Source organism: Protopterus annectens, chromosome 6.part0 (genome assembly GCF_019279795.1).
Source record: "Protopterus annectens isolate FY-2018-M chromosome 6.part0, PAN1.0, whole genome shotgun sequence".
Lineage (NCBI taxonomy): Eukaryota > Metazoa > Chordata > Ceratodontiformes > Protopteridae > Protopterus > Protopterus annectens.
Window position 1 is genome coordinate 590,777,001 of NC_056737.1, and position 27,499 is coordinate 590,804,499.

At 40.5% G+C, this 27,499-nt stretch overlaps 1 protein-coding gene across 3 annotated transcripts in view; it reads right to left on the reverse strand.

The window, feature by feature from the left end:
- The window catches only part of LOC122804421, a 246,200-nt gene that overhangs the window by 115,870 nt on the left and 102,831 nt on the right, over positions 1–27,499 (reverse strand). For all 3 annotated transcript variants that reach the window (XM_044074262.1, XM_044074261.1, XM_044074263.1), the window contains exon 3: positions 11,549–11,755. In XM_044074262.1, the coding sequence (XP_043930197.1) occupies positions 11,549–11,755 (207 nt within the window). The remainder of the gene's footprint in view (positions 1–11,548; positions 11,756–27,499) is intronic.

Here is a 27,499-nt window from a genome sequence, read left to right on the forward strand (position 1 = left end):
AAGGGCAGAGGGAGACAAAGAAAAGCAGCACTTGTTTACAATCCCCACTACACTTAAAAATAGCATGCAAAGAAAACCATACTCCACAGATACAGTACTATTAAGAAAAGAAAATGTTTTATTTACATACAGACATCATTGCCCCCTCCGCAAAGCCTTTTTCTGAACATTAAATAACATGAAGGGCATATACTAGTCCTACAAATCCAAGAAAATTTGAAAAAGTCCAACATTTCTATATTACCTTGTTCTGTCATATTTCACAAATGTAATTATTGCACTGTAATCCCACAACAAGTTACTGGGTTTATTACTGGTGTTCTCCATCACCTAAATTCTGTCTCTGCTTCATTTTGAACGTACTCTCAATTCTTCTAGTCTACTCTCATGCTCCCACCGTTTTCTCCAACATTTTCCATTGAAATACTGGAAAAGGTTTCACAAGTACAGTCTCTCTGCGGTGTTTCTTATCAGAAGCAGCAGCAGAATATTCTGTTTCACAGCTCATCTTTTGTTGGACAAACTTTTTATTATTTCTTCCTTAGCATGCACTTCATCAAAGCACGACTTTGTCCCTCCAGGCAAGAACACTTTAAAGACAGCTGGATACAGCAGTTTTAATCTCACACCCATGTCGCAACATTCCCTGAAAAGTGGAATGAATTTAATCCTCTTCTGCCTGGTGTACAGTGAGTAATCCTACTCCAAAAGCACACTGCTGCCTCCTACTTTTAGTATTTTGTCCTTCTGCAACAGTTTTGTCAGAAAAAAATGCCTTCTGCTGGTAGGATTGCATCTTTACTATTAAAGGCATAGCTTGTGTTCTCACAGCTAGGTTTGGAGCATAAACACAATGTGCCCTTTCAACTAACAAGTCCTGCTATGGAATAACAATCCAGTTGCTTATTTGTGCTTTCATAAAATTAATGCAGTCTGTTCCTTCCAGCTTTTCTGGTATAGCTGAAAATCTCAGGTTTTCCCCTACATGCTCTGTTCTGTAATTGTATTATTTTTTGAAACATCTCTTACTGAGCAGTCTCATATTCACCCCAGCCTTTTCTTCATTTCGACCTCTGATTTTTGCAGCTTTATCATCTCATCTGAATACCTGTTTAAAGCTTCTTCCATTTTTCCAGCCTTTTGTTTGTGTTGATATACTCCATCAGTGTTTTGTTTAGTTTAACCAGGTCTGTAATGCAGTTGTTTTGTACCTTCCTATAGATTACTGGAAGTCATGTCTGAAGGTTGCACTGTGTTTTGCTTAATAGCTGCAGAACTTTCCCCAGTCAGCGTTTCCTCTTCACTTTTTGTAGCTTATTTTTTTCAAGGCCTTCCGTACTTCTTTATTGCTGGCATCCAGGCAGAGCACTTACTAGCCATTTACTGAAATTTAGCCATAAACACATCTACTGGGCTTCTCTGCCAAGTTTCGGTTTTCACACTGGGAGAGCTACTAACAAGCTGTTACTCAGTGTGCAGCCATCTTGGAAGTCCCTTACTACCAACAGCTTAACCCAAATCTCTGTAGGACCTGACTACTTTTAATTTGGAGCATTTTAAACTGCAATGAAGTGTACACTTCTTAATCCAAAATGCACTATGGTTAATTTTTCTTTACTTATCTCAAGGTCATCGATATTACACAACATAAAGCACTCATCCAATTTATGCTGAAATAATGTCACTCTAAGAGGGGACAGTCCCAGCCCTGCAGTCACCTAGAAATCTGCTTAAGAAACAATAAGGTACTTGAAGTTATTAAAAAAAAGATGCTGGATAAGTGAATCTATCCTTGCAGTACTTTACAGAATATGAATTTCCAGACTTTATGATGGACTTTAAAAGAAACCCTCCAAGCATGGAGGGATAACCAATTAATAAACTATTTGGTTACAAAGGAATCGACTGGCAAGACCTTTAGTCTAGATGCAATACCATAAAAAGAAGTTGTGTTCTTACCATAACATTCCATCTGTGTTGTCGATCTTCATTCATTCTTGACAGTTGGGTTTCGTTCTGTCCTCGGAGCCCACTTGGTCGTTATAACAAGCTTGCGTCAGCCAGAAACTCTACAGTTAAGGCTACCCATAGTGCCTCTCTTCCATTCCCTTCAGATTGAGTTTGCCCATAGAAATAAAAAAGTGGAAGTTTTGTCTGAGCAACTGACCTACTACAGAGCAAGGACAAGTCCCGAACCTCAAGGAGTCCTTGGAGGGGGGGTAGGAGGGTGGGATGTCAAGAATGAATGACGACTGACAACACAGATGGAAAGTTATGGTAAGAACATGGATTCTTTATCTGATGTCAATCTTCATTCATCTATGACAGCTGGGACAGAGTCCCTAACTACTTGATGTCCCAGGAGGCCCTATGGAAGGATATTCCTGAGCACCATAGAGCCAAAGGATGCCCTTCCCCTGGAGAACACATCCAATTTGTAATGAGTGATAAAGGTAGGAGGGGTAGCACAAATAGCTGCTGTGCAAATTTAATCCATGGAGGCTCTAAAATGAAAGGCCACTGAAGTGGAAACTTATCTGGTAGAATGAGTCTTAACTTAGCTATTTTGATGATAAACAGTGGTGATACAATCTCTAAACCATTTGGACAAGGTGACTTTGGAAACTGGTTTGCCTAGTCGAATACCTGAAAAAGACAGGAACAGTTTGTCCAATTTCCTGAATGATTTAATTCTAAATAAAAACTTAATTGTGTACATCCAACAAATGCAAAGAATATTCTTTGTATGAAAATTTTGCGAATAAAACTGACAGGTCAATGGATTGGTTAATACTTGGGTCTGAGACAACACTGGGTAGAAATAAGAGGTTAGTCCTCAGGGATACTCTCCCTTTATGAAAAATGATGTATGGGCGCTTTACACATAAAGCCTGCAATTCTGATATTCTCCTGGCTGAAGTGATGGCTACCAAGAATAAGGTCTTCAAAGATAAAAAAAACTGATATCACAGGTGGCTGCTGGCTCAAAGAGTTGATGGATTAAAGTTTGCAAGATTAACATCATATTCCAAGGTCCAATGAGCTCTTTTAAAGATGCCTTTAAATGCATAACTCCCTTTAGGAAGGTTTTGCAAAGGCGGTGAGATATCAAGGAAAAAAAATCATCAAAGCCATTATGGAAATTTGAAATAGCCACTAAATAGCCTCTGATAGCATAACTGGAGGCTCCTGATTGGAGTAAAGTTGATTCTAACACCTTATTAATTGAGGCTGAAAAGGGGTCAACTCCTTCTCCTTGAGACCAGATCACAAATTTGTTCAATTTCCTAAGATAAAGCTTCCTGGTGGACGGCTTATGGGAAGCCAGGAGTATCTTTTGTACTGGGGAAGATAGATTATTCTGCCTGGCAATTACTGGAAGTGGAGGTACCAAGCGGTCAGCTTGAGACTTTGTAGGTTGGGATGGACCAGCCCCTGCAAATGAGAGCAGTCCCAGAGTCCACAGACTGAGAACTATGTGAGGCCAGAGAAAGGGGAACCAGACTTGACAGGGCCAGTAAGGTGCATTGAGGATCACTTTGTTTCTTAATCATTGTACTTTCTTCAAAAACTGGGATATTAGGGGAAAGGGAGATAAGGCATAAAAGCAGTCCCGGGAACCAATCGTGCAGATCATCATCTCCCCTGATGAGGGATTAGGGCGAAGTAGCTGCTGCATTTGTGGTTCGTGGGAGATGCAAATACATCGCAGCAATGCTGACCCCAATCACAAAAGATCTCCCTTGCTACTATGGGACTGAAAGACCACTCGAGGCAGGAGAATGCATCTGCTCAGTTTGTCCGCAATCACACTGGAATTCCCCAGAATGTGCATTATCAGAAAGTGGTTGAAGGTGATCACCCATTGCCATACTCTTTAGGGCTTCCCGACATAACTGATAGGATCTGGTTCCTCCCTGTTTGTTGATGTACCACACGACTGACATACTAATTGGATAGCAATTGTTCCCGATGGAAGGGCAGAATGGAATGCTTGTACCACTAAAAGCACTACCCTCAGTTCTAGGATGTTGATAAGCAAATTGGCCTAAAAGGAGAACAAAGTGACTTGGACCTACTTGGTCTGGTGGGACTGTTTGGATGACACTTTTTTTCCAGCAGCTTTTGAATTTCTTGAGCTGCTGCATCCCTCTGACTGGGTGGAATGTCAGGGGTTTGGCTTTGTGGCCTTGGATAAAGATTGAAGGGGATATGGTAACCTCTGGTAATTGTCTGCACCCAGGAATCTGATGTCACTGAGTGCCAGGCTAAGTGGTGCAGAGAGAACCCCCCCCCCCTCGACTGCCTCCAGAGGTAAGCAATCGAGCCTCTCCTCAGGAGCGCTGATAGCATTGCCCAGAGAAAGAATCTCTGGAGCCTTGGTTGCATGGGCCCCCTCTGCCATGGGAGGGGCATCTTCTTGATGAGTTCCCCCCTCTGCCCCGGGGAGAAAACTCACCACATGTGTCCCAAAAAGCCCTCTCATGACAAGTGCTGCACCTACTGCTCTGGTCGCGTCTTTGGTGCGATCAACTGCATGGACGAGTTAGAGATGGATTCTAGGGTCACGAGCTGGGAGGCAACCTTATCACGTACCTCATCAGACACTGCTCCTGCTGGGGTTACTGACAGCTCAGTGATCAGGTCCTTAAACTGTCTAATGTCCAAGACTTTTAGTTTCGAAGACAGACAGTAGGACTCTCTTCTGTAAGTTCCTTCCTTTGTGGCTACCGCCACCACCACAGCATCTGCCTCTAAACCCCCAGACCAGTGGGGTTGATCCTCTGGGGAAGAGGAAATTTTGTTAGGTCACTGGGGAATTGGCTCAATAGTGTCGCAGGCCTTCCAAGCATGCTGCATGATGAGCTTGACTAACTCACCTGCAGGCGGGATTCACCCAGGAAGTAGAAGGTTGGCCATGGAAAGCCTGCAAGAAAACAGATTCCTTGGAAGAAAGTGGGCTTCCAGTCACCCCTCTGCTTTAAAATTTCTAGGATGTCTCAGAAGGCAACTTCAGGGGGCGACCAAGGGGATCATTCTTCATCGTAATCTGCATCCTCTGCGAGAGATTCTTCCGGAGAATCAATGTGCTTCCTCATGCACAATCTCTTATGGGTTGTCTCATCAAGGGGGAAGTCTGAGGAGGACTCAGAAGAGAGGGTACCCTGTGTTAGGGTGTCTTGCAGCTCCCATGCCCACTGCCCCAATGTAGTAGACTGACAGCTGCAAGCCATTGGATACATAGATATATGACATTCTGATGGAGTGGGTGCCAACTGTGAGCCTGCTGAGGGGAGCGCTCACAGCATAATCTGAAAGGCAGGCCCGCCTGAAGAGGGATGGGAGCCAGGAATGGAAAAAGACAACCTTGGAATCAGGGTCACACCCCGCTCCAGTGAGTACATCTCCAGAGAAGGAGCCACAAGAGGACTCAGAGCTGTTAAAGCAACCAGAAAAGTAGACGGTGCTGTGGGGGGGTCGGTACCGCTCTAGGGATTCGGGAGCCGGCAGCCAACTCAACTCCCCATCGGTGGGTCGACCCTAACTGAGCCAAGGTGAGCTCCACCATCGGTACTGAAGAAGCTGGCACCAGGAGAGGTGGCATCGACTGCTCCAAATCCTGCGGGGAGGTTGAAGGAGGAAGATAAGTTGGGAGTTCTGGGAGAAAAGAACCTTTGCTCCGGATGGGAGGGAGATCTTAGTTGGAGTTGGAATACCTCTGGCCGCCAAGAACTGATCCACCAATCTAACTACATCATGCTCTGAAAGGCTCCTAGTGGAATGACCGGACATCCCCCAAGTGAGATTCTGAACGATCAATAAAGGGACTGAGCTGAAGACCATAAAAGGGGTCAATAGATGGGGAATATATCGAGTCCTGGCTACGGATTCAACCTTCGGCACCATGGTATGTTGACCAAAATCTTGTGATGGGTTGGAAGTGACTGGTTTTACAGCGGAAATTATTGTTGGTGCACAGAGGGTCAGAGGTACTGTTGAAGGGGTCGGTACCGTGGTAACTTTAGTCGGTTCCATAAGATTAGACGTTACCAAAATGCACTCTCTCGAGGCACTCCTAAAAATGGAGAACATCGATATCTGTGCAGTAACTGAGACCTGGTTCAAGGCTCCAGAGAGCACCCCTGCAATACCAGGCTACAACTCTTACCACACTTTTCGGCCACCAAACCAGGACCGAAACACTAAAGGTGGAGGAGTGTCAATATTCACCAAGGATATTCACACCACCAGGCTAGTTGGCCAACACAATGTGTCTGAAATTCTCCAAGTGCAACTAACACTGGGTAAGACTGCAATCCAAATTGTAGCTTGCTACAGATCCCCCACCATACCCCAAGATTCTCACTACGCCTTTCTAAACATACTGGAAAATATTAAGATAGAACCAAACACCCTAATACTGGGTGATTTTAACTACCCTGTCCCAACACCTTTGCTCATCGGTTCTTGGAATTCATAAATTCCAACGCCCTGGATCAACTAATCCATAGTCCCACCAGGGGCTCCAATATCCTAGACCTGGTCATTACCAACATGGGAAATCAATGCTCCATACCTATGGTCACCCCCTCGTTAGTCAGGTCTGACCATAAGCTAATCACCCTCAACATCCACATCCCACCCCCACCCCCCAGTAAAGAAACCACCATAAAAACCTTCTCCAAAGCCAAGTTCATGCTACTCAAGTCAGAAGTGACAAACTTCATGACACCCATGCAGACGGGAACTGAAAGTGCAACTGCTGAATCCTACACTAAGGCACTGTACGAGCACATCCACTCATGCATGAATCGTGCCATCCCAAATAGAACCAAAATGCTCTCATCCAAAAAAGGAAGCCAATCTGGTGGTCCCCTGCCATAAACAAACTTTACAACAAAAGGAAGAAACTTTTGCAGAAAAGAGGAAAATCCCAGGATGCAAAAAACTCCCTTACTAGCCTCAGTAAGAAACTGAGATGCCTCATAAAATCCTCCAAAGCTAGTTACGAAAATAAAATTGCCAAAGATTCCAAAGACACCCACAAAGCATTCTATAACTATGTCAAGAATCTAAATGGCAATGCTCAGATCTACCCTGAGCTAAAACAGAATGGCATTAAATATACTGATCCAAAGGATATTGCCAATATCCTGGCAGATCGATTCAGTGCCAACTTCACCCCCCTCTCACCCCCTAAATGGCCCATCTCAATACCAGAAGATTGCCAAATTCCAGTAATAACGGCCACACAGGTACAAAACGCACTCTCTAAAGCCAAGAATACAGCATCCATGGGACCAGACGACATCCCGGGCTGTGTACTACATGAACTACAATATGAACTAGCACCTCACCTAAATGTCATGTTTAATCATAGCCACACCTCAGGTTTTGTGCCCACTGAGTGGCGCAGAGCTACAGTTATCCCAATCCACAAGGGGGGATCCACCTTGGATCCCGGAAACTACCGTCCCATCAGTCTGACAAGCCTTATCTGCAAGGCCATGGAGTGTATTATCATGGAACTTATAAACAAAGACATTGGCAACCTTCAAACACTGGACCCCACCCAGTTTGGGTTTGTGAAGGGCCGATCTTGTCTCCTGAACCTGACTGACTTCTTTGAATCAGTCTCCAGAGCCATGGACAAGGGTAAGGTGGTCCACACAGCCTATCTAGACCTTGCCAAGGCCTTTGACACCATCCCCCACTCTGGAAATCATAGATAAACTTACTAAGTTGGGCATTAATCCCTATGTCACCCAATGGGTTGCTAGAAATCCCAATCCCTCAGAGCTACACGCTCCAGGGATCTAAACCTTGTCATCACAATAAACAAAACATGCTGGAGGGATAGGTTCCTGACCCAGAGACTCCCCAGACTCTGGAATAGATTGCCCATACATGTCAAGCAGAGTGCCTCTTTGGACCTCTTCAAGAGGAACCTTGACGATTGGATGGGAGAAAGGAAATTCAACCCAGGGATCATGTCAGTCGCCCTGCTAGACAGGGGTCCAGGAAAGTAAATAATGTGGGAAGAAATAGCCAGGGAATTGTTATGGCTAGGCTTGTATAGGCCCTAGGGCTGATAGCCTAGTACCAACCTATGAGCCTAGTACCAACCTATGAACCATGGAAGGGGTTGTAGACTCCTGTGCAGAGCTGTTTTTTGCAGATTTCGACTGTTTAGATTTTCATTCCATGGAAACATGGCCTTTGGATGATTTCAGTTCCTGAGATTGAGGAAACACTAGGACCGAGTGGCTCCACTTTTTTGCTTCTTTTTTAGGAGGCTTTGACTCCTCCACCTCAGACAAAGCCCCTGAAATTTAACAACCCCTTTAGGATTAATTTGTTGCAACGCTGTGCAAGGGTCCGTGCACTAAAACCCTTAAGAGTTCACATGGAGGCTGAATTTCTAAGTGTGGCACTCCCAAACGAAGGCCAAGAAAGATGCCCATCAGAGTTGGGAATCTTTCTGCCACATTTCTCACATTGCTTAAATCCAGTTATACCTTTCTGTTTCTCAGCCATTGTTAGGTAAACTACAAAATGAACAGCAGTTCATGCTATCACCCACGCACACAACAGTGAAAATCAAGGCAAGTTAAAGATATTTTTTTTAAGCATACCAACGATGGTAGCAAGAGAAATACCCACAAGAGGTAAAGGAGAAGAAAGGAAAAGGGGAAAAATACCAACAACGGTATTTAAGAGTTACCAGAGGTAAGAGGGAAGGGGAGGGGCCTACACCAACTACAGTAATGAAGAAGAAAAAAAAAATGTAAAAACAGCACTCACACAGAGATAGTCACTAATTTCGTAATAGAAAACGACAAAAAATATTAGCGAGAGGAGCTATAAAGAAGAAACGTATTGAAAAATAAAGCACTTAGCTTGAGAGCATGGGCAGAAGCATCCTGAAACAAGATCTGAAGGGAAGAGAGGCACTATAGGTAGCCTTAGCTCGAGAGTTTTGGCTGGCACGAGCTTGTTAAAATGGTCGAGTCGGTTCCGAGGACGGAACCAAAACCCAACTGTCATGAATGAATGAAGATTGACAACATCAGATCTTACGCTGTATAAAGCCTTGGATAAATTTAGAGAGGTTACATTAACTGGTAAGCCCTGGAAAACCTCCTCACTTATTTAGCTGATCAACTTAAACGTATATATGTCCATGTTAAGATAACCCAGCCCAGAGAAAACAGAATTCCCATCAGTATTTACTTATTTATTTAAAGATCTATTTTCCTGAAATAATTAATATACAAATGGAGTTGTAATTGTACTGGCCTTTCCTTTTCCACCCCCTTGTGTGCAAGTTATACTTAATCTAGAAGCATACAGATATTATAGCAATAACCCACGCCTGGGTGTGGGTAATGCTGGATTTACCCACAGTTGGTGTGGTTTGGTCACAAGGGCGAAGCGGGTAACCCAGAAGTGGGTTATTGCTATTATACAATGACATTATTTAAGAAAAAAAATAATTACTGCCATTCTGCGGCAGTTCTGATGTACTGCGCATGTGTATGCCTACGTAGTACATCAGAGCTGTGGGCGAAAGCAAGATTTCCGTTGCTTTTTTTTAAAGCTGTATCGCTGTGTTAAACCCATTTAACATAGCGAGACAGTTTTGAAAAAAGCAAGATCTCCGTTGCTTTTTACAAACTGTCTCGCTATATTAAACTCGTTTAGCATAGCGAGACAGTGTGAAGCAACAGAGATCTTGCATTCTCTGTTGCTGTTAAAAAAAAAAAAAAAAAAAAAGAGGTATAGTAATGGAAAAAGTCCGGGCGACCGGACCTTTTTCCATTACTATAACTCTGATTTACAACGTGCACGCTGACCAATCAGAGTGCACATTTTTGAATATTAAAATCGGGAGTCGTTGTATAATCGATCTTATTGAACAGAATTAAACTGTACAACACAAAAAAAGTTTTTGAGTTTGCAGATTTTATTAAGTCACCCGGACTTTTTCCATTACTATAACTCTGATTTACAACGTGCACGCTGACCAATCAGAGTGCACATTTTTGAATATTAAAATCGGGAGTCGTTGTATAATCGATCTTATTGAACAGAATTAAACTGTACAACACAAAAAAAGTTTTTGAGTTTGCAGATTTTATTACAGACTCCATGTTATACACCTAGTATATGTTCTATTACAATAATGGTGTTCTTATAGTCCTGGCAACTAGACGGGTGGAATCTTTTTTAATCTGATTAACATTCTTACAAAAAAAAATTTAGGTTACCCCAACCAGAGACATCACACACATTTCATACTCAGACTTGGCTTCTGATATGACTTTCAGAAATCAGGTACTATTAGCAAATCTAGTTTTTTTAACAGTGTGAGGAGAAAGATTTATTCAATCTGATGTAAATACATTTTTTTTTGTTAAAGGCCCTGTTAATACTATAATTACACTAGGGTGGTATCTCAGAATGCATATTTCAAGAAGTATGTTTGACGAGTTATACAGGACTAAATATGTAAGCCAACCTTGTTGTATAATGAATCATAGCAATCCACAAAACTTCTGATTAGGACTCTTTTCTAGGTTCCTTTAGGAACATCCTTAATGGTTTTGAAATTGAAAATTTGTTTATTGGTCCAATGCATATTTAAGTTCTATAAATGTTAGTCATTATATGGACGCCATCAGGGTAGTAAACCCACCGCTAAACAGTTTAGTGAAAACCTGCAACTTATGTGAAGAAAAAACATGCATGAGGAAAAATAAGTGCTGAACCAAATTTATGAGCAAAGTACCATCACAAGAAAGAACTTTATTCAGGCATGTAGGCTGTGGGGCATTTCCCTAGAAGTGCTTTTAATTAGGGACACACTGAATGCACATCAGCTGGACAGACGCGTCTATATCATGTTATCGAAAGTTTCCTTAATCGAATCAATAAAGGTCGAACTTTATTGATCGATTAAGTAAAACATCGAATAACGGGGGGGGGGGGGACGACTAAATGGCCTAGGCAGGGGGGCAAGCTCCCCTCCGCCCCCACACCCCCCTACTTAAATATACCAACTCCGAGACCGCACTACATTGAGGTAAATGGAAGTCCCCCCTTACGGAGATTTCCGGTTACTTGCACAATGTTCTTCACTTTCGATATTGTCGTGCTGACAATATCAGACTCGATATTATCAGCTTACGACAACGTGAAGTAGACCCGGACAATCATATGGCTGAGGCAAATTTACAGTGGGTTCAAAGAAGTCTGTAGTGCTGTGACCACTGTTTTAATGAAATACGGGGGGGGGGGCATGTCTGTGCCCACCCCCCCAGTACCTAGGCATCTGCAGTTGGATGGCCAGTGGGTATGGCAGTAGCACAGACAATGCAGTTTACAACTAGCAATGACTGTGGTACACGTTTAGAAGCTATAGTTACCCAAACATTCAAAGTACACCAAGCACAACACACATCACTTCTCTGCCACATTAAATAGTCACACAACCTAAAATAGTAAATCATGCTCATCTAGGGGCAAAAGAAATAATCAGACTTACAAGCAAGATCCAACTCTGTCAAGTTAGGCAGCTTTTTCAACATGACTTCCAAAATGTCTTCCGTTCCTAGCAAAAACTTCTTATGGTTCCACAAACCAACGCAGTGGAGAGTGGAGAGCTGGTCTAAAGCCTCTTCTGAAAGGCTGGTGTTTCCACAGTCTATTAAATCCAGTCTCTCCAGATGAAGTTTTGTCACACATGCTGGCTCTAAAATCATTCAAATCAGAGTGAGAAAAAAAAAAACACAGAAATGAAATGTGTAATCATAACTAATTTACACAACTCTGAGGACTGAAAGAAAATGAATGTGAAATGTCTTAAAGCATTTGTTTCATTTTTCTAAGCAGCTACAAAAAATGCATTTAAACCAAAGCATATTTTTATTACTGTTTATCAGGAAAACAATGTTGTCAAGGTAAAAGCAGAAGGCTAAGCTAAAAAACACTTACTATATTGACTGTTAAGTAGAAAATAAAATTAAATCATCTGAAGGAAACAATTCATGCAGCTGATTACCCAAAGGCACTCACACAGTCTATGCCATTATGGACACGAAAGTTAATCTCTTTCTTAAAGAAAGCAGATTGCAACACTGGCAAGTGAAGCATTTAGCAGGCATCCGTGTTTACTTGCACTTAATTTCTAAACAGGAAACAAAGAACACGCAAGTCCTGCAATATACAAACTTCAGTTTTCACCACAGATTCTTTTACTGCTACTACTTAAGGTGCATAACAATGCAGGTGGCTGAAATTTAAAAAAAAATCTTAGAATAAAATAGCTTTGACATGCTAAATTGCCATGTCCCTCTTAAGTAAGACAACATCTTGTTATGGCCTCCTGATAGAATACCTCTGAGTGATTCAACCAAAAGGACACCAGCTCTTACTGCCAAAGCTTTTCCAAGCAATCCCATAGAAAGTGGTTATTTGTCCACTGTCATTTAACTGAATCAGACTCTGTGCCCTTAAGGACTTTAGCACACTGGGTCTGTCAAGAAATACTTCTTTACATTCTTGCAAATTCATATTCATTACTTCAGTAATACTACCCAACTACCTTAACCTCCGTTCACCCCACTTTTGCTTTCGATCTTTCCAACATCAGTGTTTTCTCCAGTGAATCCTGGTTCTGCATGGCCAAAAAAATAAAGAGTTTTAGTTTACTATCAGGTCTTCCAGGGAACAGTCTGGATGCATTTCTTTACGTTTTGACTGGGTTGTTCATCTTGTTCTCCATGGAATTTAAAAGTTTTCTCTTAACACCAGAGATCAAAAGAATCAGTATACTGGCGCACAGCCTTACAGTCCAACTTTAACAGATGTACATTTTCACTGGGAAAACATTAGCTTCGACTATATGGACCTTTGTTGACAATATGTTGTTTTTACTTTTTAAAATTTTAAATTCAAATTTGCCATAGCTTCCTTCCAAAAAACAAGCATCTTTTAATTCACACTGCAGAAACCATCTGCGTCTTCAAGCTTAGGAAAATTAACTTTGTCACTTCTTCCCACTTATTTGCAAAAGAAATAAAATGACTAGATAACATAATATTGTTTTTTTCTTCGTATGTTGAGCAACAAACTAGTTTTTGCACTTTCACCTTTATCAACAACCTCGTCAACTCTTACTTACGCTCAGTCAATATTTGACAACATACATGCATAAATTTCAAGACAGACCCAGGTAAGCTAGAGTCTTCCCGGTTTAATAGTGGTATTGTTAACCTGAAATGCGTGTCCTGCACCTCTCTTTTTCTAAAGTTTCATGCCGAAAGCCTTATTCCTTCTGCTACGCTACCAACCCTTCTTGTACAGGAAGTTTTGCCTCACTGTCAACATGATTACATCATGTCAATGTCAGAAGTGTCCATTTTCTAAGTATTATCTGTTTACAAACCTACTGCAATGGTGTGTACTCAGTAAAACTGTCTTATGTGTATATGTATACATACATATATATATATATATATATATATATATACACACACACACACACACACACACACACACACACACACACACACACACACACACACGTGTGCGCCTGCACATATATACAAGGTAGCATATGCATTTTTTTTCAGTGATTGCAGGATATTTATTTTTATTCTAGAACTGACACTAAATGTTCAAGCAATTGTATTACTATGAATTACTAGGACCATGTTGCCATACCTCCTTGCCTTACAGCAGTTCAGAGAGATTAAAGAGTGCCCAAATGCAGGGACGTGTACACAAAGCTGTGTGTGGTTACTCTAGCTGAGAGTCTACAGGGTTTTTGAGCCATGCAGTGTCCTAACTTCCAGTCCAAAAGGAGTATGTCCAAATACTTGTTTTAGCAGTTATTTCAGCATAGGCAAATTTGACAGATGACACTATGTACTGCTCCAAAACAGCTACCAAACAGCGACCCATGTGCCAACATTTTAACACTTGGCATTAGATAAAAGGATTAAATACTTGGAATATTTACTTGCTAACTTGCTAAATCATCACCAGAGAAAGAGGCTTTCCTGCACACAAATCAGGGACCCTGGAATACAGAAACAACCACCCAAGTTTGCTTCACCAAAGCAACAAATGTGACAAGGCAAAGTGCGCAAGAACTGCAGCCATAAGCAGAGGAGTCACAGAACAGAAGGCAGAAAAAGAGTACTCTACTTTCCATGGGCTGATGGACTGTTCTATGTATAGGGCAATCAACATGGTATCTTAAAATAAGAAGGAATAAAGTTGCACTTGATCGTTAAACCTCTTGCAGTAGAGGCCCACAGGATATAGGCAAATGACAATTTAAGGCTGCCCAGTAAACAGCAGGTTAAAGAAAGAAAAAAAAAAAGACAGAGCTGTGAGTTTCTAAGAGACCTGCATGTGCTCAAACTCTTCATGTACCATTTTTAGGGATAGCCTTGGACTGTTCTCGTGGATTTTCTTGTGTCAGGCCTTTTCATCTTCAAGAACAGATAATGTGGGGATAAGCAAGTAGGACTGGTAGGTTAAATCCAGAGATTTTCCAAGTTATCCAAGGGTATAACATGTTGATATATGTTTGAGAAATGTGAACTACAGATGTCTAAAGATCATTTATTGAAAGTGCTACCCAAGACCAAAATACTTCCTCCAGGGGCCTCATAATGTACCCAACTGCTTAATTAATAGTGTTAAACATGCCCTTGAAGACAGATCCCTAAAACTGCTCAAGTACAGCTGCTGGAGTTGTCCCTGAGGAGTGGCTTCACATCACCGGTGATGCTCTGACAGTGAAGTGGCTTTACAAACAACCTCTAATTCCAGAAGAGTGGCCTTACAAATAACTTGGTAATTACATGCCTATCAGCCTTACAAGCCTCATGCAAAGGTATGGAATGTATTATAATGGACCTCAAAAGTTTGACATCAAGAATTTTGTTCAACTTGACCCCCAACAGTTTGGATTTACGAAGGGCAGATTTTGTCCGATTAATCTGATAAATTTCTTCAAAAGGGTTATGGAAGCTATAGATGATGGTAATGCACTGCAAACAGCATATCTTGGCATGGCTAGGACCTTAACACCCCTCCCCATGCTGGCATTATACAACAGCTAAATGCTTTAAAAATAGACGTGTGTGGTAAAAAGCAAACAGGCTTACCGACAGAACCTACACAGTTCAAGTTGCAGGTACTTCATCTGAAAGTATGAAAAAGTGACCAGGAGTGTCCCTCACAGCTGAATGTTCGGACCTCTCTTTTTTGGTATTTACTTTTCGGATCTCCAAGCAGAGAGCAGATGACTGCAAACTGAAGGTTAAGTCACCCTATGAAACCTCAAACCCTCCAAAATTAACTCACCCCGTAAACTCCTGGTACACTAAAAATGTGTCAATAATAAATGCTATTAATATATAGTATCACTTTTAGTAGACATCCCTTCCTCTCATACTGTCTAGAAAACATACTTCTACAAAATGAAAATGTACCCAAGAGACCTAGTCACTTGGGTTCACAACTCCATCTCTTCTGACCATCATGTAAAAATGGTTGTCAAGAAATCCTTTCATTCAACCTAGCTAATTGCCAAAAGACACCGCATCAAAACCAAGAGAGGTATCGCTCCCTTATACTCAGTACTTATCAGGCAAAATAAAATGCCCCCTTTGGGATTTACAGCACTAAACACAAGTAAAAAGACCTCAAAGGTGAAGCCAAAGGCTTCTACCCAAAAAATTTATGAGCCTAAAATCACAGATTTCCCAAGAGTCTCAGAGCTCTACCCCCTTTTATTCAGGTGCTCTATTAATTTTTGAGAGAAGCTCTCAGACTCCCTTACTGCGCCATTAAAGACCTGGTTGCCCTGAACCTTATTTCCCTGCAAGTCAAATATCTTCAGCAACACAAACCAGGGACCTAAATCTTCACCTAGCACCTCACATACCTCTTGAATACATTTCCCCTGCATGCTAAGCAATGCAACTTGCTAGGTCCCTTTAAACAAAAACTAGATGACTGGATGGTTATTCACAAATATGCACCAGGACTGACAAGCAAGGCCCTCCTGAAGAAATGAGGTTATGCCTGAGGGAGGGTATTGCATGGCAAGAATGAGACTCAGTGGCCTTGGAATATCTGTGAATCTATGAGCGATTGTCATGAAACAACTTTGCTAGTTTTTGTCTGATGTTAACAGACTGTAAATAAACTAAAACAAAAAATGTATTCCTTACAGTATACATTGCCTGCGGAAACCACCAGTGTAGTATGCAAGGTCTGATCTAAAATACACAACTGTGCTATTGTAGTTGGGTGTAAGTAATCTTACCATAAGAGCAGATGTTCAAATGAACACTGCTGCAGTACCCATAGCTATAGCGGCTATAACCTGCCAAAGATATAACAGTTGGCTAGCTTCAGGGCACCTTCTACTCGCCTAAACCATCAACTGAGCTGACTAAAAACACAGGTTTGGGGCCAATCCCTTCACAGATTTCATGCAAACAGAGACAAGGAGACCAAGCCCTGAAAAAAAAAAGGTCACACCCTGTCATAAAAACACTAAAATACGAGGGGGATAGAGGGAGGGAGCGGCTACTGTCGCAGTAATCATTCAAACATCTACCGTTAAGGTAAATTTACTTACACAACTGTACCACACTCCTCATACTAATCACTGTTGCAGTAGCCTTGGCTATATGGGTAGATAACCCTAGCCTACTACATTTGGGAAAAGGAAGAAGGGTCTAGGAACCCCCGCAGATTGGTCCTAGAAAATCTTGATCAAGACCTAGAGAACGAATCAAGCTTGTAATGCCTTGTAAACATATGTAGAGAGGACCGAGTTGATTTGACTTGAACAATGGAAGAAATAAAATTTAAAGCAGATTTTCCCCACAAGAAACTGTAGAAAAAAAAAGTCATCAGCATACTTTCATAAATAGTAAGAATAAATTTTAACACACAAGCCTGACAATTTAGAACTCTGAAAATCAAAGTTGCAGTTGGAAAAAAGCTGTGGCAACTGCATACCCTAACAGGGTAAATATCCATCAGATCCAGATTAACTTGGACCCAATTCAATTTTAAACCATGATTATAAAGTGTGTGTGTCTCTACTAGCTAAAAGAATGGCAAAGGTGCTACCAAAAGTTGACATGCAAGTGTGGCTTTGTGGAGGGAAGGCAGACATTTGAAAACATTAATAGCACAATGATGAGCCAGAGTGAAGCCGAATGTAAGAAAATACCACGGATGTTGGTGAGCATTCTTCGGAGTAAGCTTGGATTTTGCGAGTAGGAAAATAGAAGCATTCCCGGATACAATAACAAGGTTAATTAGGAGGATATATGAAGTATCAGATGCAATAATTAAAGTACAGTGTTCTTCTCCGATAAGTTGTGTTTGAACAGAGGAGCCAGGCAAGGGTGTCCTCCTTCCCCTTTGTTTTATATGTACAGCCACCGATAAAGAAAATAAGGAACTCAAAAATCCAAGGATATAACTGGTATAGTAATTTAAAAAGCTGGTTTTATTTGAGGATGTTTTGTAAGGTTTTGAAATGTTTTTATTCAAGGATGTTTCTGATGCCAAAGAAAGAAAAAAATGCTAGACCAGTTCTGGATCTTTCTGTCCTAAATCTGTTTGTGACAATACCAGACTTCAAAATTCTGTAACTTCACAACATGTTACCTCCTCTTCATCATTCAAGTTTTCTGCTAACACTAGATTTAAAAGATACTTATCAGATCCCTATTCATCCCAATGTCGGGAGTTTCTTTAGGTTTTGTGTGGCTGTATCTCATTATCAGTTCTCTGCCTTACCCTTTGGTCTATTCTCTGCACCAGGAATGTTCACAAAGTGTCTAACTCAAATGATGGCTCATTACAGTCTACAGGGTGTTGCATGTCTTGTGTATTCAAATGAGACACTTGAGGCACTGTAATGGGTTCAAGTAGTTTATTGTACAGAAACACATCAGGAGCTGTAAGTGGAGCATATATTTAAGATGACTGACTCATTATTTCAAACACACTCGCATGTGCATTTTCATCCATGCCTGCATTCACTCTGATTATACAAAATGGCACTCTTGCACGTGCTCAGTAACTTTTATATACAGGTGCTATTTATCTACAATGGCTGACTAGGTACAATACACACAATGATCTACATCCTCCATTTTTGTTTTGTTCGACATACAATAGGAGAACAAGATATTTTACAAGCTAAATATCACATCAGCATTTTAACTGCAAATTAATTCAAGTCCAAGTCACTTTGTATCTTGGAATGGGTCTGGAAATTCTACCCGATCTAGTCACATAAAAACTTTGACTTGGTTTAGCAACAGGGACAGTCTCAGAGGATTCTTTTACAATTGGAACTTAAGGGATTACTTCAGTATTACTTGAAGAAAGTAGACTCTCCTTTGGAATATGAACAAATGTAAAGTCTCTGTGAGAAATAGACTCTGGCACAGGCAATCTGCTGTGTCACCAGTTCGAAGACTGGGTAATGTGTGTCTTCGATTCCTTCTGAAATCCATTCCATCAGATTCTACTAAGTAAGACCTTGTTTCTTCACAAATATCTTTGAGAATTCCCACTCATGCTATCCTTTAGATGTTTGCATTCTGACAATCTCTCCTTGTCTTAATGGTCTAAGAGGTTTGCTGGATTTATCATAGTACAGCTTTTGTGACTGCTGTTTTTTTTTTTTTTTTTTCAAAAGTTGAGTCTTGATCATTCTGTTATTCTTTGCATTTGGTATCAATTGTTTCATCATCAGAGCAGTTGTTCTAGTCTGTCTGGACATCAATCTCTGAGGAGGTGAACCAAGCAAATTATCTCGAGAAATGTTTAAGAGTAAGTAGGTTAAGAAAAACATCAGCACCATCTGTCTTGGATTTATCCAACAAACATTTTGACTTTGATCTGCACACTCAGCTAATCCATTGGACTATGTATACTCAGGACTACTAGTAACATGGACAAAGTCCCAAGACTCTGCTAGTTTTTTGAATTGCCAGCTTGTAAACTGTGCACCATTGTCAGATAAGACTTTATGCAGACTACCATGAATAGAAAATGTCTTTCTAACTTTGTAATGACAGTGCTGGATGTTAAGTTAGAAGGTCAATTTCAAACCAATTTGAGTAAGAATCTACTAACACTAAATAATGTTGACCATTCCATTTGAAAATATAAGTAGCAACCGTCAACAGTGGTAGTTCAGGAATCTGGTTTAGCTGAAATGTTTATTTTTTTTTTTTTTTGGTTGGTGCAATTTAGTACTGTTGCAAATAGAGCATGCTACAGTTTCCGTCTCTATATTTCTTGACATAGAAGGCCAAAATAGTATGCCTCTTGCACCTGTTTTGGTTGAATCAGTACCCGGGTGACCACGATGCAAAATTTTTATACATTCCTTTTGTAATGCTGCAGGAATTACCACTTTAGGACCTTTCATGAGGATTCCATCATCTTTTGTCAGCTCATCTCTGTAGGGAAAATAATTTTGTATGTCAAGCGCTAAGCTAGTTTGTCCTACTGGCCATCCTTGACTGATGAGATGTTTCAGTTTCTGGAGAACTGGGTCTCGAGCTGTATGAAATTCATCAAGATTGGATGAAACATTTCCAACTTCCATGACTTCAGAGTCTACTTTCTCGTTGTCATGCTGTTCTGTTTATCTGGGTGCACTTGACAAAGAATCAGCAAGGTATAGAAATTTGCCTTTTGTATACACAATATTGAAATTATACTTTTGCAATTTTAACATCATGCGTTGCAAGCATGCTGGGGCTGTATGTATTGGCTTTTTCAGAATTGTCACTAGACGTTGGTGATCAGTCTCTATTTGAATAGACAGGTTTGCTATAAATATAATCATGGAACTTCGAACATGTGAACACTACTGCCAAAAGTTATTTTTCAGTTTTGTACATACTGCATTTCAGTTTGAGTTAGTTCTGGATGCGTAGGATACTGGTATGCCTTCTTGAAGACATGCTACACCAAGACCATACTTTGAAGTATCACACAAAAGCGTTACAGGTTTGTGAACATCATAATAGCTCAATGTGGGTGGACTGGCAATTTTCTAATTCAGAACTTTAAATGCTTTTTGTTGTTGTTTCAACCAACACCAGTTTACATTTTTTGAGTGTCAACTCACAGAATGGTGCTGAAAGTGCTCTCAGGTCTGGGATGAATTTTCCTAAATAGTTGACCATACATCTTTACAATGTTTTCTTGGCGACATCTTATGGAACTGGCATCTTAAGAATTGCTGTTTGCTTAGACATGTATCTGGTTGTAAGCCAGAACTAGTAAACAAATGACCTACATAAATAACATCTTTCAGTTTGAACTTGCACTTCTGAGGATTCAATTTAAAATTTACTTCACGTGCGTGGTCTAGAATTTTAAGGGTTCTGTCATGTTCGACTTCGCCATTGCCCCCTGCAGTAATGTCATCTACTATGACAGCACATGGATAACCTGAAAAAAATTGTTTCATCGCACATTGAAATACTTCTGTGGCAGAATTTATCCCAAATGGCATTCTCAAGAATTTGTGTTTACCAAATGGTAGACAAAGTGGTTAACAAATGAAAATTTGTGATTCAGCAAAATTTGCCAAAGTGAATTTTTGCATCTAAGACAGAAAAAGTGGCATTTGGCATGAGAGCAGCTACTAATTCTTTGTGCATCAGATGATGAAGTCGTTTAAGTGCTTTGTTTAAATCTCTCGGATCAATACATATGTGAATATCGTCCGAGATTTTTGTATGAGCTACAGCCATGGAGGATGCCCATTCAGTCGGTTCTTTTATTGTGGTTATTGCACCTAAATTCGCCATTTTGTCAAGCTCTGCTTTGCTTTGCTCTGCATTGCTACCAGAACCTTCCTTGCTGGTCTGACAACTAAGCTTACCCTCTGGACGTTTCCCAAGCTCATCTGCGAAAATATCAGCATATTCACTAAAAATATTCAGTGTAAAACTATAGTTGTTGTTCAGAGTTGTATGGTGGACCTCTTTATTAAATGAAATCCTTCCCATTCTCAAACAGTCTTTGAGGCGCAACAGTGACTGCACGTGTCGTTTGACTATGTAAAACTGCAAGTTGTAGCTGATCCCAACAGAATGGCATGTGAGAGCTACTGCACCATCAGTTTGAATCTCCTGCCCTCCATAAGCAACTAGTTTTGCACACTTTGCCAAAATAAAAGCTGGTGAGAAACTTGATTCAGCAAACATTTGTGCTGATAAAACATTGCACTTGGGAAATCTGTAGAGATTAATGTAGACTCTGGATCCCATTAATCCGAACAGCACAAAATATTTCACTCTTAGCAGCCAACTAATCTACTGTGTTAACTGTTTTATTAATCACAGACACCATCAACCTAGAAAGTTTGCTCACAGCTCTCTCTGATCTGCTTGCTTCCATGGATGCTCTCTTTTAATAAAAGTATGTTCCATTTTGGACTTGCAAAGCCTTTTTAAAGGATTCCACTTTTTACATTTATGACACTGCTGACCGAAAGTTAAGCACTTCTCTCATTTAGGTTCATGACTGCTTCCACAATTACGACAGCTTGCAATAAGGTTGTTTGTAGCAGCCTCGTTTGGTTTACATTTCTTTTTCCTCTTAGCTTTACATTGTACACTATCAACATTTGCACTGGCAGACGCTGCATGCACAGTTTTTTCATTCCTAAGCATATTCTTTTGCTTTTCTGTAAGCTTTTGTATTTGACAAATCTCTCTGGCCTTGCTCAACACTAAATCAGTGTCTCAAAGCAAAATCTTTCTCACTGCATCATTAACAACACACAAAAGCCTGTCTTTTATTAACTTCTCTCTCAGATCACCAAATCTGCAGGTTTTTAATTTATTTCTTAAGTTGGTAATAAATGCTGCTATAGTTTCACCAGGCTTTTGATTGCTTGTGTAAAACATGTGGATTTCCATTGTAATATTCGTTTGAGGATTACACATTTCTCTAAGTTTGCGTTTTAAGCACTCTGGGTCTTTGTGTTTCAGCCTAGATCACAATATGGAGGTTCTCCCCCTTCGCTGCATACATGACAGGTGCATACACAAATGAACATTCCCTCTCAATGGCTTCCGAGCCAGCAAAATTAAAAAGTATTAAATACCTTTGTACGTGTGTCTAAGAAAATGCAGCCTCTATGAAAATATATTTTTGCTCAAACACTTGCCAATTCTCGGCAATATTATCATCAAACACCAGCGGTCCAGGTCTGTAAAATCCTTCTGCCATAACAATAAAATACATTTAAATATAAGCATACAAGGTACTTGTAATTATGCTCAAATGCACAACAGTCTATCTGAAAAGGCTGTACTTTAACACTGCGAACACTCTGGACACTTCAGATACTTCGGGAAGTTTCAGTTGATGCAAAAAAGTAGTACAGCGATAAAAATTTGGTCATCTTAGCCTTTTCTTACATTTTAACACTTCTAAAATGATTTCAAGCACTCTTGTATTTATTTCAAATACTTTTATCAGTATGCCACAATTTCAGACATTTTGTTTATCTCTAATTATTTTGAACATTTTGAAGGCTTTGTCACACATTCGGACTGAAAAATCATTTAAACGAGTTTAAGTACCTTTGAATAACTGCTGACCTGTTTGTGAGTTGGCTCCTGTATATTCCTCCACTTCTAACTGCATGCCTCATGGTTTGAGAGCGGCTTCAACTTCATATCCCATTCTGACACCATGTTGCATGTCTCATGTATTCAAATGAGACACTTTATCTTACACACCTTGCACTTTTACTCCTCATGAAACTGTTCCCTAAGCGAAGTCCAAGGAGTCTGTAGTAACTGACTGCTTTGGAGCAGGGAAGGAGAAGAGCCCTTGGTTTGGGAAATTTGTTATCTCTGTGAAGTTCTGTCTTCTTATAAACCCCAGCACTGCTATTTGAAAAGAAAGCATACTAGTGTTGGGATCAGAGACTTCAGATACTACTGTATTTTTCTCATGTGGAGTCTTGCCAGGGGTATCATGACAATCCTGGATGCCACGATAAACAAAAGCCTGATGTATTCACTCGCGGTTGCTGAAGTCTGAGTGGAAAACCACAGAACAGGTGGAGATATAGATCTGTTTTTTTCCAGTGGGAGAAAAGCGGTTTAAACTGAGGTATCTAGCTGACACTCCAGTAACACAATCTTATGTGAAGAGAATGTTCCTCTTGGACAGGTTCATCTCCCAAAGACTGCCCATACTTTGGAATAAGCTTCCCATTCTTGTCCACCAGAGCACCTTGCTGGCCCTCTTCAAGAGAAATCTTGACAAGTGGATGGGTAACAAAGTTCACTCCAGGGAACATTCCAGTTGCCGTACAGGATATGGGCACTTTGAACTAACATCAGGTGGCAACTAACATCAGGTGGCACGGTGCCTGGGCAATTCTTTTGGGCTAGGCTTGTAAAGGCTCCATGGCCACTGGCCTAGTACACATCTATAAATAAGAGTTTTTGGCTTCACTGGAAAATGGCTCAGAAAATTCTACATCAGCATACCAGCAGCAGGGATTTGGGCAGCAAAATCTTCATAAACTTGGCAGGTGTGTTTCTGTATGATTTTTCTCCCAGTAGCCTTATTCCCCAGGGTGATGAGAAAAGCTGAGGACAGGCCAAAAATATTAATCCCTGCCCTCCCCTTTTCATCTAGAGAACATTGGTCCTCCCTTTCACTGAAAGCTGCAAGAACAGAATCTATAATGCTGATTTAGTGTATGGACTTTTCAATTTATTTTTTTGACCCTTCCCTCCATTGCTTCATACCTTCTGGTCCTACCCCAGGACCGGGACAGGCAGCTCATCCATCTATCCATCCCCAAACCAACTTCAATTCCAGGCTGGGCTAGCATGGACCTTGGGGCACCCTGGACATTTTTTCTGGCAACTGCTTCTGCAAGGGGGAGGAATGATAGTTTTGTTATGGCTTAACCACATTTTGTTGCCCCCCCCCCCCATGGTCAACTAGTAATGCTGTCGGAGGGCTCCTCCCCTGTATGGATTACACCTCTTGTTGGGAGCACCAGGATTAATGTCAGTCTGCCCCAAGATAGGCACACCCACCTATTCCTATCAGCATCTGAGATGCCAAAGCCACTAATCAAACCCTGGTTGCATAGCCTCCAGCTATCCCACTGCTTTAACTCAGTGTATGGACATCTTGACACAAAACAAGAGGTCACTCACTCATACACAGTGCCAGAGAACCCCTAAGACTTGCAACATGGATATCTAGCTCTCATTTTCCCTTGGGTACAGGTTTTCAGAGAAAGTGCTGTATCTCCTAAGAGAGGCTAGGAAAGACATACCTAGCTAAATAGAAAAAGTTTTTCCTGTGGTACCAAAGGGGAGGGGGTCAGGTCCCAACTACAGCTTTTGTACCCTTTGCTCTGTTATCTGTCAGACATAACATAACATAAAAACAAGCTTGTCTTATGCCTTAATGAGGGTATATGTTTCAACTAGTCTGCCTTGGGATCCCCCAACTCTGTTTTTTCGTTTTTTTTTTTTTGTTTGTTTTTTTTTTACCAGTAAAACAGTTTCTGAAGGCTTTACTGCACTTGAGGGGCCATTGAGTAGGAACCTATTCTACCATGGGAACTCGGCCACATTATAGAGAAGCTAACCTTATCATCCTTTAAACCAGTTACCTCCATACTCTTCTGATATCTAGCATGGAAAGCTGTCCTGTCACCTCTGCTGGAAGAATTTCAGAACTGTAGGCCCTCGTATGCAAAGGACCATTTTTCATCCACCGCTGAATAGGCTCACTCCTCTGAATTAACCCTTCCCTTCTATCTATTGTATCAGAGTTATCTAGGAGTCAGGCTGTTCACCTTTCTCTCTCATTCCAAAACAAGGTGTGAAAGGATTTTACACTTCTAGGTTAGCATAGCAAATTGAGATTTTACTTAAACAAGGCAAAAGAGGGAAAAAAATCTAAATAGTTATTGATAACATTTGCAAAGGGCAAGCAAGGGAAGCCTGTTGACAGAGACCATACAGAAATGGCTAGTGCACTGCATTTGCTTCAGCTATGCGTTTAATGGCAAACCTGTGCTAGGCAGCTTAAGGTCCTGTACATTGGGGCTACTGCTGTCATCACAGTCTCCCTCGGAGGGTCAGTACCCATTCATTCAGTTCACAACATGGATTAAGATTTTCATTAATTTTACATATTTGTTGCAGATTCTGGGTGTATTGATAAACTCAATGCAAAATCAAAAGGCCAGCACACAGTGGTGTAACTCTCAATAATAAACTTTAATCTAACATGTCATGTAAGGCAAAAACAGGCAGATTTCGGCTGACAAAATACAAAGACACACTGAGGAAGACTCTGTATTTTGTCAGCCGAAATCAGTATGTTTTTGCCTTACATGACATAAGTTTGTTATTGAGATTTACACCACCGTGTGCTGGCCTTTTGATTTTGCAGTGAACTGAGGTGTTTTGGGGATGTGCACTTGCAAGAGTGTACTTTGTATCGATATACGTTCAAGTTAGTCTTCTTGTATATCTCTGTATTTTTTTACATACATGTTTGAGTTTCTCCTTGATCAGTGCCATGTGCTTACTTTCATTTACACTTTCAGGGTTTTTTTGTTTTGGTCCTTTTTTAATATTGTGAGTATGAGTATGTCTACAGTTTTTTTTACTTTTTCAGTTTCTGTTGTTTTTGAAACTTATTCTCAGCTTGCACACTGTGATATTTTACTTCTAGGTCAAGCAGGGCAGTGCTGATCTTTTGCAGTTCCTGCCATATTTTTCAACCTATAAATGCATTGTCAGCTTGGGTTTGAGACCATCTTCTTTTGTAAGTCAATCAGTTCTTTTTCTTTTTTCTTTCTTCTTTTTTGTTGGTCAAGTGAGATCAGTAATATTGTGAAGTAATTTATTTTCATTTTCAGAAGCCGCCTGCTAACCCGTTGCTGTTATTTTTGTCTGCTGGAGACAGCACCTTCTGGCTGACTTTAGCATTTCTACACTCTCAGTTAATGCTTTAACTTCTTCTTGCAGAGTTCTACACCAAGAAGTTTTTTTTCATTTATTTTCTCTTGTTCTTGGTTAGCCCTTTGCACATGTGTATTGCTTGTAACAACCTCTTTTTGTGTTTTAAGTTCATGTTTCTTAACCCTCAAAATAAACATCTGCTGCTCAGTTATCTGTTCAAGTCCTCTTAAAACATTTAGAGCCAGAGTACCCTTTTCCAACTGATATTTTGATGTTCATAACTGCAGCACCAAATTGTAAAAATAACCATGTGGGTCTGGCTAACAGATATTCTACTGCAAAGTGCAAAAACATTTAGAGCCAGATTACCCTTTTCCAACTGATATTTTGATGTTCATAACTGCAGCACCAAATTGTAAAAATAACCATTTGTGTCTGGCTAACAGAGATATTCTACTGCAAAGTGCATTCTGCTGTACTGCAGCACTGTTTCTAACCAGACTTCTTTGGACAATACCACTTTTTGTGAACCCATATTGCTATATTTCAGCAGAGCTTAACATTTATTCACCTTCCATGATAACAGTAGAGATACTGTTTTTCTTTATACCGCATTTGACTTTCATTTTTCAATGTGGGTAATTCACCAACAGTTTCTGTAGACTTGTACCTCTGTTTTTTTTTTCTTGATACATTGCACCGGACCCCATTTTCACAGTCAGTGTGTTTTCCTTTAGAACCAACAGCTATTTCTTGCTTTATTCTGCATTAAAATCACCTTTTTACTATCAGAGGGTTTTACTTTTAAAATCAGCAGCTTATAGCTATTGTAGTTTCACAGATGCCACCAGATCATCATGCACATATTTATTTTTACAAGACTGTAGTACAACACCAAAGAACTTTTTCAAAGTGATCTTTTAACTGACACACAAACACTTTCCAGTATGGCCACGGGATAAACATAACTGTAGGTATGCTAGTTTTTTTTTAAATTACCAATTTACTCTTCAGGAAGACTAGCTTTGTACACAGATGTCTTGTGCTTTGCCACTGGTTTGTTAATGCTATTAAGACAGCATGCAGTACAGTTAATTGCTGTATAAAATTATACATTTTGCAACACAACACACCATGAAATTCAGTATTGTATACACTTGACTGCAGAGGGCATCTGGTATAATTCAGAACTGTTTAAAATTACACACCACCAAAAAAAGCAGCCAATAAAATTTAGCGCTGTGAAAAGCTCTATAGTATGTCTGTGCTTTCCACAGACTGTGCTCTTATTTCCTTTTACTTTAAAACAAGCAATGCTTGCACATAGTTTTCAATACTTTCTACCTTATCCATACATTTCAGAAGCAGTGCAGATGATCACCATAAATACTGCTGCTGTAGTAGCCTTAGCTGCATGGGTTGCATCCAAACTGTTAGCTCAAGATGACCTA